This window comes from Vitis riparia, chromosome 16 (genome assembly GCF_004353265.1).
Source record: "Vitis riparia cultivar Riparia Gloire de Montpellier isolate 1030 chromosome 16, EGFV_Vit.rip_1.0, whole genome shotgun sequence".
Lineage (NCBI taxonomy): Eukaryota > Viridiplantae > Streptophyta > Magnoliopsida > Vitales > Vitaceae > Vitis > Vitis riparia.
The window spans coordinates 19,782,569-19,799,207 of record NC_048446.1 but is presented as its reverse complement, the minus strand read 5'-3'; the positions used below and the strand labels follow the sequence as shown (position 1 = coordinate 19,799,207).

Below are 16,639 nucleotides of genomic sequence, written 5' to 3'. Positions count from 1 at the left end.
TACAGGTTCATGTTCATAAATTGAACTGGAAGATAACTGAAAAAATTGAAATATTCAAAGGGATCACTGAATCCGAAAGCAAATGTGAGAAACTATATTTAGAGAGGGACTATCATATCAAAGAATTGGGAAGTCATGATACAGATCATTTGAATAAATTACAACATCATAAGAAGCTCCCTTTAGACACAACCTACTAGGGAGGATACTGGTATGAAATTTTTGGTCAAACCATCACACTGGAAATGGAGCAAGCTTCACTCCATGACCTCCAACTAACAAAAAATGAAAAAATATGAGCCAGAGAGAGAGAACAAGCAAAATTTATAATATAGATGTGACACGAACAGAGTGATCAGCTGAACCAGTCACAAGGATGGGCAATGTCGGGTGCCAGTCTACAGTTGTTATAGCTGCAGTATGAGGCAATGTTCTCCACCCACTAGTATGACCTCGAACCTGAAATAGATGAGTAATATGTGAGGGATCCGGGGGAGAATTCTCAGCTATCTCTTGTTTTAAGCTCCCCTATGAGCCTCTCAACAAGGATTTAGCTTAGTTTATCTCTAGCTCAGGAAGTGGAAAGCAGGTAAGGTAAGAAGGAAGTCGAAAGTAATAATAAACCTCTCCTGCCTTTTCAACAAGCAACACAGTACAGCATTTGATGTATAAAGCTGTGTTGAGCCAACTGACTAGCTTAACCATATCCGGAGAGAGGGGGAAAGGGAGAGAGAGAAAGAAGAGACTTAAATGGACATACCTGATATATGGGTGCTCTTACTGAACCAGATGTTACCAATAATCTCCTCCCATTAGCATCTAATGACATTTCATGCCTATAGTGTCTTGAGCTCTCAATGTTGCAGAACCTGCAGAATAAAAACAGACTATTTGCCATGGTTTTTTCTTTGGGAAAGGAATATGCTAATATAAAATGTCTAACCATACTTATCTAACGTTCTTTTGGAATGAAATGATTTGTTCTGGGGCAGCAGTATGCTGTGTACCAAAGGCACTCATTGTTTCAAAGTAAACACGGACAAATATTTATTTCCATGATTTTAAGCTTTCATAAGTCTTCATGAAGTAATTTGAGGAGCTCAAAATACCCAGAAACTGAAGCTACAAAGCCTAGTGTCAGTTTAATTGAAACTTTGATCCTTCCCCTTTTACTTTCATAAATTTCCTTGATTTCCACAAATGCATTTTAATTCTGAATGACTGAACTTCAACCCTCCAAAACCACTAATGAGTTTCCATCTTTAAAAATTAAGGGACCATAATTTCCACAAATTTGTTTTGAAATTTTCAGTGACCAAACCTCAACATTCTAGACTCTAAAAACAAATCCCCACCTTTAGGGAATTCGTTTTCAATGCAGTAAATAAGGCTGTAAAAAGATAATGATTGAGAAAAATCATTCCATATGGAATAAAACATTGTTGCAATTCAAAAATTCCACAAACCTCCAGTTTATTAGGTGGAATGATACCACTATATTCACACAGCAAAACAACTATTTAGTCATTGTCCAAAAATTAATGATAGACTTTCATGGACTTTCCTTCTTCAGTATTGACTTGTATGGAATTTCAAGACTATTATACTAGCTGAACTGTTTGATTCCAAAATAATCTCAAGTGGCCAAGCATCAAAGCCCATGTTAAGGCAGAGGGGTCAAGAACTTAAAGTACCTGCTACAATTTCTTGACCAAAGAATTTGACCTTGGTTGTGCAAGCTCCATTCCAATATCTGAACACACAACTTATCATGAGAGGAGGATCTCTATAAATGATGTTAACATAAGAACAACAAGAGGGAGCTGATAGAAAAATGTGGTTATCTGAAATTCAAAGGATCAAAGTAACAAGACAAATATAGCACTAAAGGTACTTTACCTTTCCATCAGACCCCAAACTATAAATGCTTGTTTCATCAGGACCAAAAAGTAGAGAGCTTATAGCAGAGTCATGAGCAGGCCAACCAGTAATTTGTAGTCCAGCAGACATATCTTTGGATAGTTAAGGTATATAGCTTAGTAGATATGCTTGTGCAAGCAATGCATGCACATTCCCCTGTACATAATTGAGGAACTTGCCTATCTAGAGAACAAAGTTGCTCTTAAAAGAGAAAAGGCATATTCAGTGAGATCGTTTTCAGAAAAAGAAAAAAAAAAGAAAGGGCAGATCACATATAAAAAATCAGGGAGTTTCCTACTCATAATGAATCATTAGCACTTAAATAATATCAACCCAAGATGAACATACACTATTAAAAGGATACCAAACATGTGAATCATTCCATCAGTGGCAGCAGCAGCTAAAATTTTCCCATTGTGGTTAAAGCATAGAGAAGTAATTGCTGGTGGATCTTCACCAAGAGGAAGAACTGTCTTCATTGAAGTTGAAAAATCCTTTAGGCTAAATGAATATCATAAGAAATAAACTAACTTTGTCAACACATGAAGCATTGACATAAATAAGCACATACCACGGCCTTCCAAGTCTTCATGTTCCAAACAGTCAAAGAAGCGAAACCAAATTTATCAAAATAATTTCGCCCTTGCCTAAAACATAAAATAAGATCAAAATTAGGTCTAAAAAATTTATCTTAATAATATAAGAAAGAAAAAAACATTAATACATAAATACAGATAACTATGTTTAAGATAGGGAACAATGTCCTATCTAAACACATCTAAGCATTTTTTGCTCACAGAAATACTGTGACTAAATCTATTCCAATGATTACTCATTAAAAGTACGATTCTCCTTCAAAAAAATATATATAGATTTACCATTAAATTAGCATATTGCCTACAATCAAGTCTCTTATATTTAATAGCTACTAAACTAATTGTATCTAGTGACAATTAACGATTGGGGAACCAAGATGAGACATCAATAATTCCGACAGCACTATGGTAGTAGAAATCCCAGGCAGCTTGTCAAACTCATTTACAGAAACTACATCTATCATATCCAGAGTAAAACCTTATCAATTGAAAATCATACGTCGATCTGGTCAAAACATTATTACAGGAGAAAGAGTCTTGCTCACTCAAACAGATAATTAGAATTCAGATATCTTCAGAAGATATGTAAGATTAAGAAGAAAGTACCCTCTGGATGCTGCTGCAGAAACAAATATTGGCTCCACAGGGCTGCATTTCAGATCCAACACACTGCAGTATAGAAAATATGTAAGAGCAAGCACAAGGAATAAGAGAATCACAAATCAAAATTTGTGAATAATAACCTTGGAAATGCTTCAGTAGTGTTAAGATCACAAACAACTCTCTTTGCATCAACATTCCAAGCTTTAATGCCTCCATCAGCAGTGCCTATAAGAAGCTTCAAGAAGATTGACGACACTTAAAAATGAATTTCTTATCTCAAATAACCAAAGAATCATCCCTACATAAAACCAAATATAAAACCAAGAAAAATGCTAATAACGTACCAAACGATCAGATTTACACTCCCATTCAAGCGACATGATCTCGGCCCCACAATAGATGGTTGCATTTCTAGATGTTGGGGTTGAAGAATCATATGTCCAAATCCTTTGTTTAAAGAAATCAAGGACAAAAGGCTATTATGAATTGGAAAATCAAGCATAATCAAGACAAAAGGCAGTTTGTCTAGCCTCCGCTAGCATACACATTAACCTAGTTGGCAGCCTAACCACTGCCACCTCAGGATTTGATGTAGTCAAAGCATGAACCACATTTAAGAACTAACCCACCCATGAAAGCCATGTAAGTTTAAATGGGAAACACACACACACACAAACAAAAAAATGGAACTGATCCAGAGAAGTATTATTGACCAAAAGTTAAATTCCATGGAACCAAGATTATTACTGTGCCCCAGGGGCATAAAGATGTTAAACTTCAAGGAACCAAAATTATTACTGGGCCAGGGACATAACGATGTGGCAAAACAGTTAGACATACAGTTGGAGCTTTTAAAGCAACATGTATATGCACATAGTAAGAGACCAGGCTCCCATGAAACTGAGGGGGCCCAGGCTGCCAAAATGTCTCTCATTGAGGTGATCCCAAACATTTATCAGGTCATGACATTTTATCTCTTTGTAATCTCAATATGTTATCAAATTACACAGTAAATACCTGACTGTGCCATCCACTGAAGCGCTGGCAATATTGTCTCCAGATACAGAAAAACGGCAACGGCTGATTGGACTTGTGTGGCCCAAGAATGTTTCCTACAAACCACGGTCATTAGGAATTAAATGACTTCAATAAAGAATAAACTAGAAATATAAAAACAAAGAAAGCCAAAATATAGTACTCTCACATTTAAGAATCAACAAAATGGATTTACTGATTTTTTTTTTCCCTTTTTCAGTAGTAATTCATTAATATGAATTGGTCAAGTCAAAGAGGATAACCCATCATTTCAAAAACACAGAATCTGACCAAAAAAAGGATAGAGTACTTCAAACAAACATTCAAACAACCCAAACTCAAGAGAAGCCAGAGCAAACAACCAGAATTCAAATAAGTTCTTACAAGCAATTTTACCTGGAAATCCACTTTAACTTCTGGGAATTCCTCTTCTCCTTCCATTTCTCTGCCATTTTCTGCCACCATACATTCAAAAATTACTTAAACAACTCTTTCCTTTACTCTAAGAACTGCATCTAGCTCAGTATCAATTAGAGGCTGCTTATCCTAGCTATTTGTGACAGGAAAAACACATCGATGTTTCAGCAGATCAAAGTCAGATCCTTGGTGAAAAACAAGGATGCTGGAATCTCAAATGCAATCCATAAAAATCCAAACAGGATCATGATGACCTTTAAGATAACATTAAAATTAGAAGTTGGATTGTAGGGCCAAAACTACAAAATCATTATGTATTGTTTGAAAAAAAATAATTAAGACTTCCCCCCTTTGCCCTATGATATTTCATTTTCATTTTTTATAGATAACTTTTTCCATTTTTTGGGTCAATGCTAGGACTTGAACCTGGAACTACCCTGTCCCCATACCAAACCCTTGCCACTTCAGCCAAGCCTCAAGGGTTTCATCCTATGATCCTTCTAGGGTATTTGCTTGTACGAGGGATAAAATCCTAGATAGAGTAAAATGATGAAAATGAATTTGTCAGGCAACTTCAAATAGTTGGGAATTGATGATTTTTTAGGTGGAAGAAAATATTTCTGTTTTTCATTTTTAGCATAAACATATAGGCTTATGGATCAGGGAGCATGACAAGAAAACTAGTCAAAACTAGTTGTATGCTGGTTGTTCTGGCATGTGAGATAACCAGGACTTTGTATCTTCTAGAGCTGACTAGTTGCAAGTAACCACTCCCTAGCCAGTAGATATCAAACAGTAAATCAACAATAATTTTATTTCAGGACTTTGTGACAAGTGAAGAATGAAGATGGAAGGATTTAAACCCTAATCTGCTAATACGAGCTTGGAACTTGCAAATGAAAATTTTACTTCAGATGTAAATGGATGCTGTACTTTTAACTTGTATTAACAATTTATCTGGGAGACCCAAAAGATTTTATATGCTTGAAAGGTCAGATTTAATCTCTCTATATGTTTCTCAATGGTAGGATTCTATTTAATTTTGATACTTATGTAACATAAAGTGTTTTTTTTTTCTTTAATGGAATCTTAAGATTCCCTGTAATACACTTTTAAAGCCTTAGTTTTCCTACAAAGCCTACAATTAGCTTACAAGACCCATCCTTTGTCAGTTTGTCACCAACATTTTCCTAGATGAAGATTACCTTTACTTCTTGTTTTTGTAGAATATTCCCCCTTTAGTGGGTTAAGGGGATAATGAACAGACTGACTACTTCTTTATCATTTATTCATGAAAGAGAAATTACCTACCAGTACAAAAGTCATCTTGGGACATCTCAAGCATATTACTTGCTCCAGCATCTCCAAGATGAAGATGCACTAATGAACTTGAACCACAATCAGAGTTAGATGGACTCATCTCTGATAAAATCTTGGCCACCCCTGTGTCATCCAATTCCTGAGCCAACTCTCTTTCACCCAGATGTTGATTTGTAGCAGCACAAGTTTCATGAGGAAATCTTGAGGGAAGAATACTTCCCTGATGCAAGCCACTAAGAAGAGTCCCAGGTGCTGAATATGTTGAGCTGTTCGTTCCACCCATGCTTTCTTCTATTGTAGATGGAGCATAACTGTGGAACAATATCATGTTAACTTCTTCAAAACAATGCAGCAAAGAACCACTATAGTTTAGAGAAGGTTCAATATAGAATATCCTTACCTCCTTGACTGGAATAGCTGAGCCTCTTTTTCCTCCAATAATGCCTGAAGTTGAGACAACTTAAGATTAAGTTGCTTGATGTCTTTTTTGAGACGGTTCACTGTATTCTTTTCAGAACAAATCTTTAACAGAGCAGGGATGCGTGGATAAGTTAAGGACACCTCTTTGGTGTAAATTCAGTAACAATATTAATTATTGCAAGAAAGAAAATAAAAAAGCAAGCCATCCAACTATATGTTGTCATCTAAAATAATTGGAGAAAGCAAATCATAAAGATATAAAACTACAAGGGATTCCCAACCCCCCCCCCCCCCCCCCCGGTGAAGTTAATTGATATGAGATGAAGACTTTGATCCTGATGGTCGCCCGTCATGCATGTCAGCTTTAACAATATACTCCTTTAGATGTTGCCAGAAAAAAATGAAAAGAAAAAAAAAATCTTGAATAAAACCCATGAACTAACAAATTTATGACATACAAACTGGTGCAAGGAAAATATTCTTGACCATAATTGTTGAACTACTTAGATAAACTATTCTCCTTTCGAATTTAAAAGAGTAAACGTGAAGAGCCAAAAAAAATATTTGGAAAAATATTAAAAATAAAAAAGATTACTGAGACAATAACCTCCACCTATTACATTTACCAGGACCATTTTAAGGTTAAAGAAAAAAATCAATAACCATGAAACTGAAGCGGTATCTCTATTTTTCTGATGGAATGACTTAATTAATAAAAAAATCAGATTAATCTCAACTGATGCAATAACAAAAATCATTTTTAATGTTTATTGGTTATTGCATTTGAAACATAACTGCTCAAGTGACAAATGACAACAAAGAACTAAATATTAGAGCTATTAAATAATAGCTAAAAGTAGAACAATAGCCATTTTGAAGGATATGAGTACCATTAAATATTTCACTTAAGAAATTCCTGACTGAGAGGCGCAAAGCTTCCAACCACTCCCTTGAGAAATAAATCCGAAACTGGGGATCCAAGCTTGGGTTCTTTAGATATGGAACAGCTGCATGGAGAATTTGAAGATGTGAATAGAGGAAGTGTTTAAGAAAACAAAATAAACAGATCTGGGAGGGAGACACCCACCAAACCATGGAGTCCAGTCCTGTCCTCTTTGCAGCAGGTCATTGCCATTCATTCCAAAAAACTCTATAACCCTTTCTGTTCTTCCTGATTGTATGGCATGGACAATATAGTAGCGTAGAATAGACACCTCTAATTTCGATAGTGTAGCAATAAGTACAGTCTCAGATGATGAAGAAAAGCACTGCTTAAAAAAGCTCAGCAGACAAACTAATTTTTCTGCCTGAAACTTGGGAATGTACACTGAGAAAATTAAATCTAATATCTTATCCACTTGAAAACCTTTACCAATATCAGTACATAACTCTCCCTCAAAAGCTTGCAGTGTATTTGTAAACCCTCTAAAGACAAGAAACTCCCTCACAAGTTCCTCAGCATACTGCATTTTCTCCATCACCCTACAAATAGAGGTAAACCTTCAGATTTTGTAAAAAGAGATTTTTATTTTATTTTTTGACAGGTAAAAGTGCATTAGATTGAAATGTCATGAAAGGTGACACAAAGTACACATGAATTATACAAGTACGCTGCAAGAAAAAAGAAAAAAAAACAAAACCCTCCCCTCACCAACAGCCTAACCAATCGATGAAATCAACCACACACCAGGGATCAAACCCTAGAACCCCTTGGTTACATCAGAATATCACTTAGTTACAAGCAAATAACTACCAATATTACCATAAACATGGGATGCACAAATCTGGAGGTGCCTTGATATGGAGCTCCTGAAGGCACTACTAAATATAAGTTCAATTTTTTCAGATATACCATTTGAATGTGGAACAACTATGTGTTTGCATAGAATATAACAACTTATTTATGCAATTACTAGTAGCCTTAGTAACTAATAATAGAAGCAAAATTGCATTTAGAGACTCTTAATAATATGGCCTTCTTAAACATAGTAGAGTTACCAAAAGTACAAAGCTATAGAAGGAGAAACAAGCAAAAAAGTAAACTATATAACAAAAAAAATCAAAAGTCTGAAATTTTCACTGATTTTATATAAGTTTTACAGCAACAACCAACAGAACAACAACAACAAGGATGTACCACAAATATGAACATAATTCATACCATACTTCAACAATAAAATGCATTCAAGTGTCTATGAACCATAAATTTTAAGGAAGTAATTGTAAATGATGCTTTTCTGAGCCCAATTCTAATTACAAGTAGGATGCAAAGCATTGGGTATTGTGGAAAGTGCGTCATTGTGCTAAGTTTATTGAGCCTAATAGAGTAATGGGGTTTCCACGAAAACACCCAAATTCATTTAAGAGAAGATCTAAAGAGACTAATTCTAATCTCTAATCTCATAGAGCATTGTGAAGAAGGTATATGAACCAATACAAGCACCTAGAAATGTACAGCAGAAGTTCTAAAGATCATGCTTCTAAGACCCAACATCATTCATATGATTTGACGCCCAACTGAGTTGCATAATTTCAAAACATACTTTCTAGCTTCTATTTATTTTCAATTCGATCCTGTTCACATTATCCTCACACTACCACAACAATGCATTACTATGGTAAAATTTGTTGCCCAATAACAAAGCACCAAAATGCAATTGCTCTCAAGTATAACAAAATCCCGAGATTTGAGTGCAAAACCAGATTTCAATTTTGCAATCAAAGCTCAATTATGCAATTCTTATCCCATGTCCAAGATCCTTAGAGCAGTGCTCGAACCCAAACCAAACCCTAACTGGGTTATTGAGACGAATAATAAATTTTATTCAAGTAAAGTTTATCTGGATCGCTATTAAGTAGAAAGCATTGTACGGATTGAAATGAAACTCTAGGGTTTGGAATTCGGGTAGTAACTGTAAACAGATCTAGAGTTTGATGGAATTGAAATTTTAGGGATATATGTGGGTGAGGAGCAATCAGATATGAGAGGAGAGCAGTATGAATTGTAGAGATACCTCGGAGAACTGCAGAGGAACCGTACACGTACGAACCGGAGGGATTCTTCGGTGAAGAAGATGAAGCTTGGCGCTCAAAGCCGGAACCCTGAGCTTTCTAGCTAAAATGCGCTGCTAGCGTGCGCGCTTCCGTGATTGCGAAGTTGTAATGCCCCACGACGCAACTATGATGTCATCTTGCAATTGTAGTTGTTAACCAATTGAATGACTCCACGTGTACTTTTGCCACGCTAACTTTAATCATGCAGAAATAAAATGGTAACTTCCTTTTTTTGTGGAATTAAATTTTTCATGTTATAATATCATTAATTAAAATTTAATAAAATAAAATGAGGTTATACTTTGATTTATTCATTTTATCACGATACTTACCATGTTCGTGGATTTATTAAAAAAAAGCCTAATTATATTTGTTTCTTAAAAAATTTGAAAGAAAATTTGAGAAAAAGAAAATACGAAAGAAAAAATAACAGGAATATTTTAACTCTTTAAAATAAAGAATAAATAATTTAAAATTTTGTTGAGTTTCATACTTATATTAATCATATTTAGGTTACATTTGGTTCTAAAAATTATTAAGGAAAAAAAATGTTAAAGAAAAATTACTTTTCTATATTTAGTTGTTTTATGGAAAATATTTAAAAAAAAAAGTAAATATAATTAAAACTAAGTTAAAAACTTATTCATTTTTAAATTATTTAATTTTTATATTGATTAATTAAAATAAATAAAATAAATTTAAAATAACAAATAAAATTAATTTATTGACTTTAAATTTATTTTTTATTTTTCTTCATTTTTTCTATTCTTCAACCTTTAGTCCTAATTTGTTTTGTTTTTTTTACATTTTCTCTCAAATTTTCCAAAAATCAAACATAATTTCACTTTCTTTTATATTTTATATAGTAAAATCAAAGATAAAAAAATCATTTTTTTTTATATTTTTTTTTCATCCTTTCAATTGTAAAATCAAACACATAAACCAAACATGAACAAAAAAAAAATCATTATTTTCCTAAATTAAAAAAATCATTTACTATAGATGGGAATAATATTGAATTTGAAAATTAATGAATGATTTAATTACTATAGATTGATTTAATTAAATCAATCATACAAACCATCATTTATCAACTTATTAGTTCGTATAGATTGTGAATACATCTTTCAAATCATCATAATTATTAAAAAAGTTAAATAATTATTCATCAAAATAATTAAATGGGGGGTCCAAGATTATATGATGAAATTTTGGACTAGGAGCAAGGGCCACACGCCTATAAAAAAAAGTGTTACGGTATATTTTGCTTTAGGAAAAATACAAAAAAAAAAAAAAGTAAAAAATTATTCAAAAAAAATGTGACTTTATTTTATTATGAAAAAAATGAATATAATTAAATTTAATAAAAATTTATATATTTTCAAATAATTTAATTTATTAACTTCAAATTTATTTTTTATTTTTCGTGATATTTTTTTTTCCTTGACTTGGGAAACCCATTCACCTAACTTTGAGCATGGCCTAACTTCACACACTAGTCTTTCATGGGTCACCTCACCTAACAAAAGTATTGTTTCTCATCTTCTCTTTGTTCTTATATTTTAATGAAAATAATATACCACCTAACTCAATATTACAAATATAGCCATCATTGTAAAAATAATTATTTTAAGAACTTTCTTTTATGAAATTAGTGATATCAATTTTTCTTTTTTAGAATGATTCATGAGTACTCAATAATTTTACAAAATCAAATGATATATTATTTTGTATGTTTGAAAATGAATTTTGAAAAATATTTTTAAAAATTAAACGGGCCTACTAAAGAGAATGAGGCTAACTTTCATAATAATAATATATTATTATTATTAATTTTTATTGTTTGTATTCTATTATTAAACCTTATTTAAGGTTAAAAAAATAATCAATTTAAAGATGATTCATACATCATTTTCTTGGTTCTATTTAAAAAATAATAAATAGTAAATTTTTTTTTCATTTTATTATGTTTTGTTTGGTTTTAGAAAAATACTAATAAAAAGAAAAAAAAATTAAGGTTATGTTTGGTAAGAAAAATTTTAAGAAAAAATGATAGAAAGAAAATAAAAAAAAAAAAAATTTAAAATTAATAAATTATTTTGATGCATTCATTCAAATTCATTTAACTTATTTTTTGGTTCTTATTAAAAATTAAATAATTTGGAAATACATGAGTTTTAAACTAATTTTAACCATATATAATTTTTTTTTTTTTGTTGGTATATTTTGTTGTAAACCAAATATGAGAAATTTTTTTTCTTTGATATTTTTCAAAAACCAAACATAATTGAAAAATAGAAAAAATGTGAAAAAAATTTAAAAAAATATATTTATAATCAATAAATTATTTTTATATGTACTTGAAACTTATTTCATTTATTTTAACTCTTTTCTATCAAGTTTATAACTAATTTTAATTATACATTTTTTTCTATTTTCTATTAGAAAAATATGATTTAAGAAAATATATGTACAAATTATTATTATTATTATTCATTTCTTTGAACATCTCACTTCTAAAACATTTCCAAATTCATCATAATTCTTTTTCAACTATTTTTTTGCAATAAGTTTTTGTCCAAATTTACATAAAGAATAAACCTTAAAATATATTTTTTCTTCCTAAAAATTGTGCGGCAAAAAAAAAAAAAGTTTGAGAAAAGAAGAAGAAGAAGATGGTTATAAAAATAAAAAATGAGAAAAGTATTTTAAATATATTAGAAATTTATAACTACATCATTTTAAGTAAATAACATCATCACACTTCTTCAATTCGTGAATTAATAATTTTCTCGATTTAATATCCAATTCGATTATAAAAATATTGAATAAATGTGTTAATAGAGTTAATACTTTTTAGTTTTAAGTGCATCGAATTAAAAATATTAATATTTTTTTCTAAAATTAAAAAACAAGAAATATATCCTCGACAAACCTTATCCTTCTCTTCATGAATAATATTTCACTTCTTATCAAGCCTCAACCTCACTTGTCACAAACACACTTTCATAATTACACCGCAACGCTTAGAAACTTAAAATTCGACATCAAGGTACATACCAAGAAGAAAGCTTGACATGAGATGAATTAAGCTCATCGATAACTACAAGCCATGGCAGAGAAAGGATCTGCAGGCGTACAACATCACACCTTGGAAGCCCAGCAACGCCAAGATGAGTACACCGATGAAAGACCTTCTCCTCATCAACCGCACCGCGTCCGGTTCCAATGGCTGTTGATCAGGTAATTGAGAATGAGGATGATGGATTTGAAGCAAAAGTGCTTCCGCATCCAAATCGTTCACCTCCAAATGGTACTGGAGATGATACCACCTGTTGACGGCTTCCCAGAAGGTAATCATATACACTACCCCCAGTAACAGTGAAAGGCTGAAGGGGACGAACCAGTCGTCGCATTGGAGGGCGGAGCGGTTAGAGATGGAGATGAGGATCGCCCCTTGGGAGATGACATAGCCGATTGTCAGAGTAGCGGCTTTTGTTTCTTCGTGTCGGGTTCGCTTCACCTGTCTCTCGTTTATCAGAGTTAACAGCTTGTGGCTTTTATGAAGCGCTTCTATATCTAAATCCATGGTTTGGAAAGAAGGTATATTACGACTGTCGGAGGATGGAGAAGGTCTGCAAATCACTTAAAGCGCTTATGAGGGTTGGATGCTGGACAAGGTCTCCCCCGCTATCACTTTTGTGGGCCCACGGTCACAGTCTGCGCATCTTGCCCAGCACGAAGGTGGCTGTCACTTTTGTGGGCCTACGCGTTTTGTGGGCCCAACGCTCCGCGTGAAGTTGGAAAAATTAAATTTTAGATTGTGATGGAAGGGTTTGAACCCAAAACTTAACAGTCGAAAGGAGAAAGTTGTACCACCCAATCGTATGCTTGACATTTTATTGGTATATATCTATTAGATAGTATTATAATTATCATATATATATTATCATTCCTTTTATGCTTTTAAGTTTTAAATATTATCCTTAAATATTATAAATTATATCACATATATATATATATTTTTTTTAATAAAACAACTTTAAAATATCTATTATATTTTTAAAAAAATTTCTTATATATTTATGATTTTTAATTAATTTTTTTATTGATATTTTATGTTAAAATATCTTTCGATATATTTTAAAATTAAAATATCAATATATTTATGATTATCGATATTTTTATGTTTAAATATTAAAAAAAATGATATAAAAGACTAGTAAAAAAAAAGAGAGGAAAAATGTTAGAAGGTTTTTCTAATGTTTAGATAAGGTGTGGTGAATTTTTTGTGGATGTAATTTTTTTTCTCTTAATTTCTAGATCGACAATCAAAGGATAAAATAATTTTGTAACTTTTTTTCCTTTTTTTTTTCTCTTTCTTTTCTTCTCCTCAAACTTATTGGGTATATAAATCATATGATTTTCAAAAGGAATTACAACATAAGGCTTTATTTGAAAAATGTTTTCAAAAATACTTTTGAAAAAACAACATTTGAAAATTGTCCTATATTATTTTGTACAGAAGTTTGTTTGAAATTAAAATGTTTTTAATCTAATTTTTTAGATTTAAAAATTTTTTTTTAAATAAATTTTATTTGTGATACTTTATTGTTAATCATTCTCATATAATTATTTTTAAAATAAATATAAAAAAATAAATAATTTTTTTCTATTTTTAAGAAAAAACAATTTTTTGTTTTTAATAATGTGAAAAATGTTTCCATTTTTTCTATTTTTTTTTTAAAAGAATAAAAAATTATTTTCTAAACAAATACCAAATAAAACCTCAATTTGTACTCAATTTTTTACTACTCAGTAATGCTTTTTTTAAATCTCAATAAAGATGTGAAAGTTAAAAAAAAAATAGTGAAAAACTTTTATAATATATTGTTAAAAAAACACCTCTCTAGTTGAATGAAGAGGTAAATTTACTAAAATAATTTCTAATTTTTTTAAAAATTATTTGATTGAAAAATAAAAATAAAATATTTATTTCAAAAACACATTCTGTTTTTTTTCTTCTTTTTGTTAATCTATATAGATTGAGATTTTATTAGCATTTTATAATATACTTTTATGAAAAACCGGAATTTTAACTTCAACAAAAATATTTGTCTAGAAACCCATCAACCGAGCTAGAATTTTCTTTTTTTATTTTTTTTATTTTGAGAATTCAACTCAATTTTTAAAATAATTTTAGAAATAATGCAATAGAATTACTTTTTGTGCTATTTTTGTTTTTTTATGTAATAAAAAAATAAAATATTGGTACGAAATGGAAAAATGACAAGCTAAGTCCCATCAGCGTATATTTCTAGGAGATTTCTTAGACATTTCTTACGTTAATGTCACTGTGAAGCTTGTGGAAAAACTTGAGAATGACATCAAATTTGAATTATTGCGCAAGGAATAATTCAACACGCTTTCTCAGTTTGGCCTTTTGTTCCCTTTGCGTTTTCTTTTCCTATCGTTGACTAGAAAATGTTATAAAAATAATTCAACAATGATTGAAGGAAAAAAAAAAAAAAAACCTAAATTTATCAAAGTAACTTTTCGCTATTTAAATTTGAAAAATAACCCCTTTTTTATAATATTTAAATTATTTTTGTCTAAGTTTTAGAAGAAGATGCTATTTTTACAAGAAAAGATAAAATATACATTTATCATAAATAAGTCGTTTTTTTAGATTAAAATATGTGAAAGTTTATGGTTGTAAATTCGATATTGTTTTATCTCTTTTAATCAAATAACCCTTTGATTTTATGTTTGTTTTCTTTGATCAGGATTATATTTAAGTTGAAGTATGAGAGACATGTGGTAGGTCTTCAAGCTGGAATTTTGAGGATTTTTGGTATTTTTAGTTGTTGAAAGTAGGGATTTAGAATGCATAATATTTATTAGGTTTTCAAGCTGGAATTTATTGTTTCCGATAAATTACAAAATATAATTTTTTTTTTTTCATGTTGATTAACACAAAAGAGAAATTTTCCAAGAGATTTTATATCTATGTACTTTTATATAGGAAGCAAACAAATTTTAGTTAGAATTGGTACTTAAAATCATAGTTTTTTGAAAACCCAACTAAAAAAAAGTCTATTCAATCAATATTTAAATAATTAAAAAAAATATTATTTGTAAATCTACAAATTAATTATAATTATGTTAAATTAAAATATAAATTTAAGTAATAATATACTCAAATAAGTGGTTTGGATTATCATTGAAAATGGTTAAATTTGAAGGTGTTGTTCTTAATTTGTAGATGGAACTTAATCATGATAAAGTTTAAGCAACCATTATGATTGAAAACTTGACATTAGTTAAGTTATTTATAAATAAAACTTATCATTGATATGGTTCAAGTCCACGATTGAAACTTAAATGTCAATTGAGTGCTTTGTGAATGAAACCTAACTATATAGTACATACAAAAACATTGATACAACACAACACAACATATTAAAATATTAGTGAGATCCATAAATATCAAAAAATGAATTTATCACCACAAATATATTGTTATGAGTCTGTACAACTTAGTACATTTTTATATTTGTTTACATTTCTTGGTCATATTCACTGCATTTTGGTAACTTTCTCTTGTATATCAATAGAAGACAAAAGCTAGAAAGAAAGGGAATGTAGTAATAGGTAGTTAGACTAATTGTTAGGAGGGAAGCAAAAAAACCTAGAAGACATATATAAAGAAGACATATATAGTCTGTTTAAAGATGAGTATCTCTAGTATTGTATATGTAAGTAGCCCCTATCGGAGTGTTCTTGGCATGGTTTTAAAAATCGGACCGGATCGGCCGGTCAAGGTTTTGGTCTGGTCCGGTCATGGTTCCGATCAATTAGCCCAAAAAGTGGTTGAATCGGAATTGGATTGGTTGAACTGGCAATCCGACCGACGAACCAAATGGTTCAATTTTATTTTTTTTCTCAGTGTCAAAATGACGTCGTTTTGATGTTTCTCATTTTCAACCTTCAACCCACCCTTTGTAGTGTGAAGTTGTTGTCGCGCCTCCCGTGCCTTGACACCGGTTGTGAGCCTTCTCCGTTGCGACACCAGAGACACCAACTGGAAGCTTCCCGTAGCCGACAGTTGTAAATCCTCCTCCTCCCGCCGCAACCACCCCTTGTGTAAGGCCCCCTCAACGCCCTAACACCGGTTGTGAGTCTTTCTCATCGCAACACCAACTCCCCCCGGTGGCATCGGCTGGAAGCCCTCCCACAGCCGGCAGCTCCCCCTCCTCCCACCGCGACCACCC

The 16,639-nt window shown here is 31.4% G+C and overlaps 1 protein-coding gene across 1 annotated transcript; it reads right to left on the bottom strand.

Moving 5' to 3' along the window:
* Positions 1 to 67: 67 nt before the first annotated feature.
* Positions 68 to 9,469, bottom strand: LOC117934115 (WD repeat-containing protein 91 homolog). The gene is made up of 16 exons (XM_034855732.1): positions 9,326 to 9,469; positions 7,399 to 7,793; positions 7,196 to 7,318; positions 6,292 to 6,433; positions 5,883 to 6,202; positions 4,551 to 4,609; positions 4,137 to 4,231; positions 3,464 to 3,566; positions 3,260 to 3,354; positions 3,123 to 3,185; positions 2,492 to 2,567; positions 2,285 to 2,393; positions 1,900 to 2,012; positions 1,695 to 1,753; positions 761 to 869; positions 68 to 459 (listed from the first exon to the last, which is right to left on the bottom strand). Exons 2-16 carry the CDS (start codon positions 7,787 to 7,789, stop codon positions 325 to 327), a joined length of 1,992 nt encoding a protein of 663 aa, XP_034711623.1. The 5' UTR covers positions 7,790 to 7,793; positions 9,326 to 9,469; the 3' UTR covers positions 68 to 324.
* Positions 9,470 to 16,639: the final 7,170 nt, after the last annotated feature.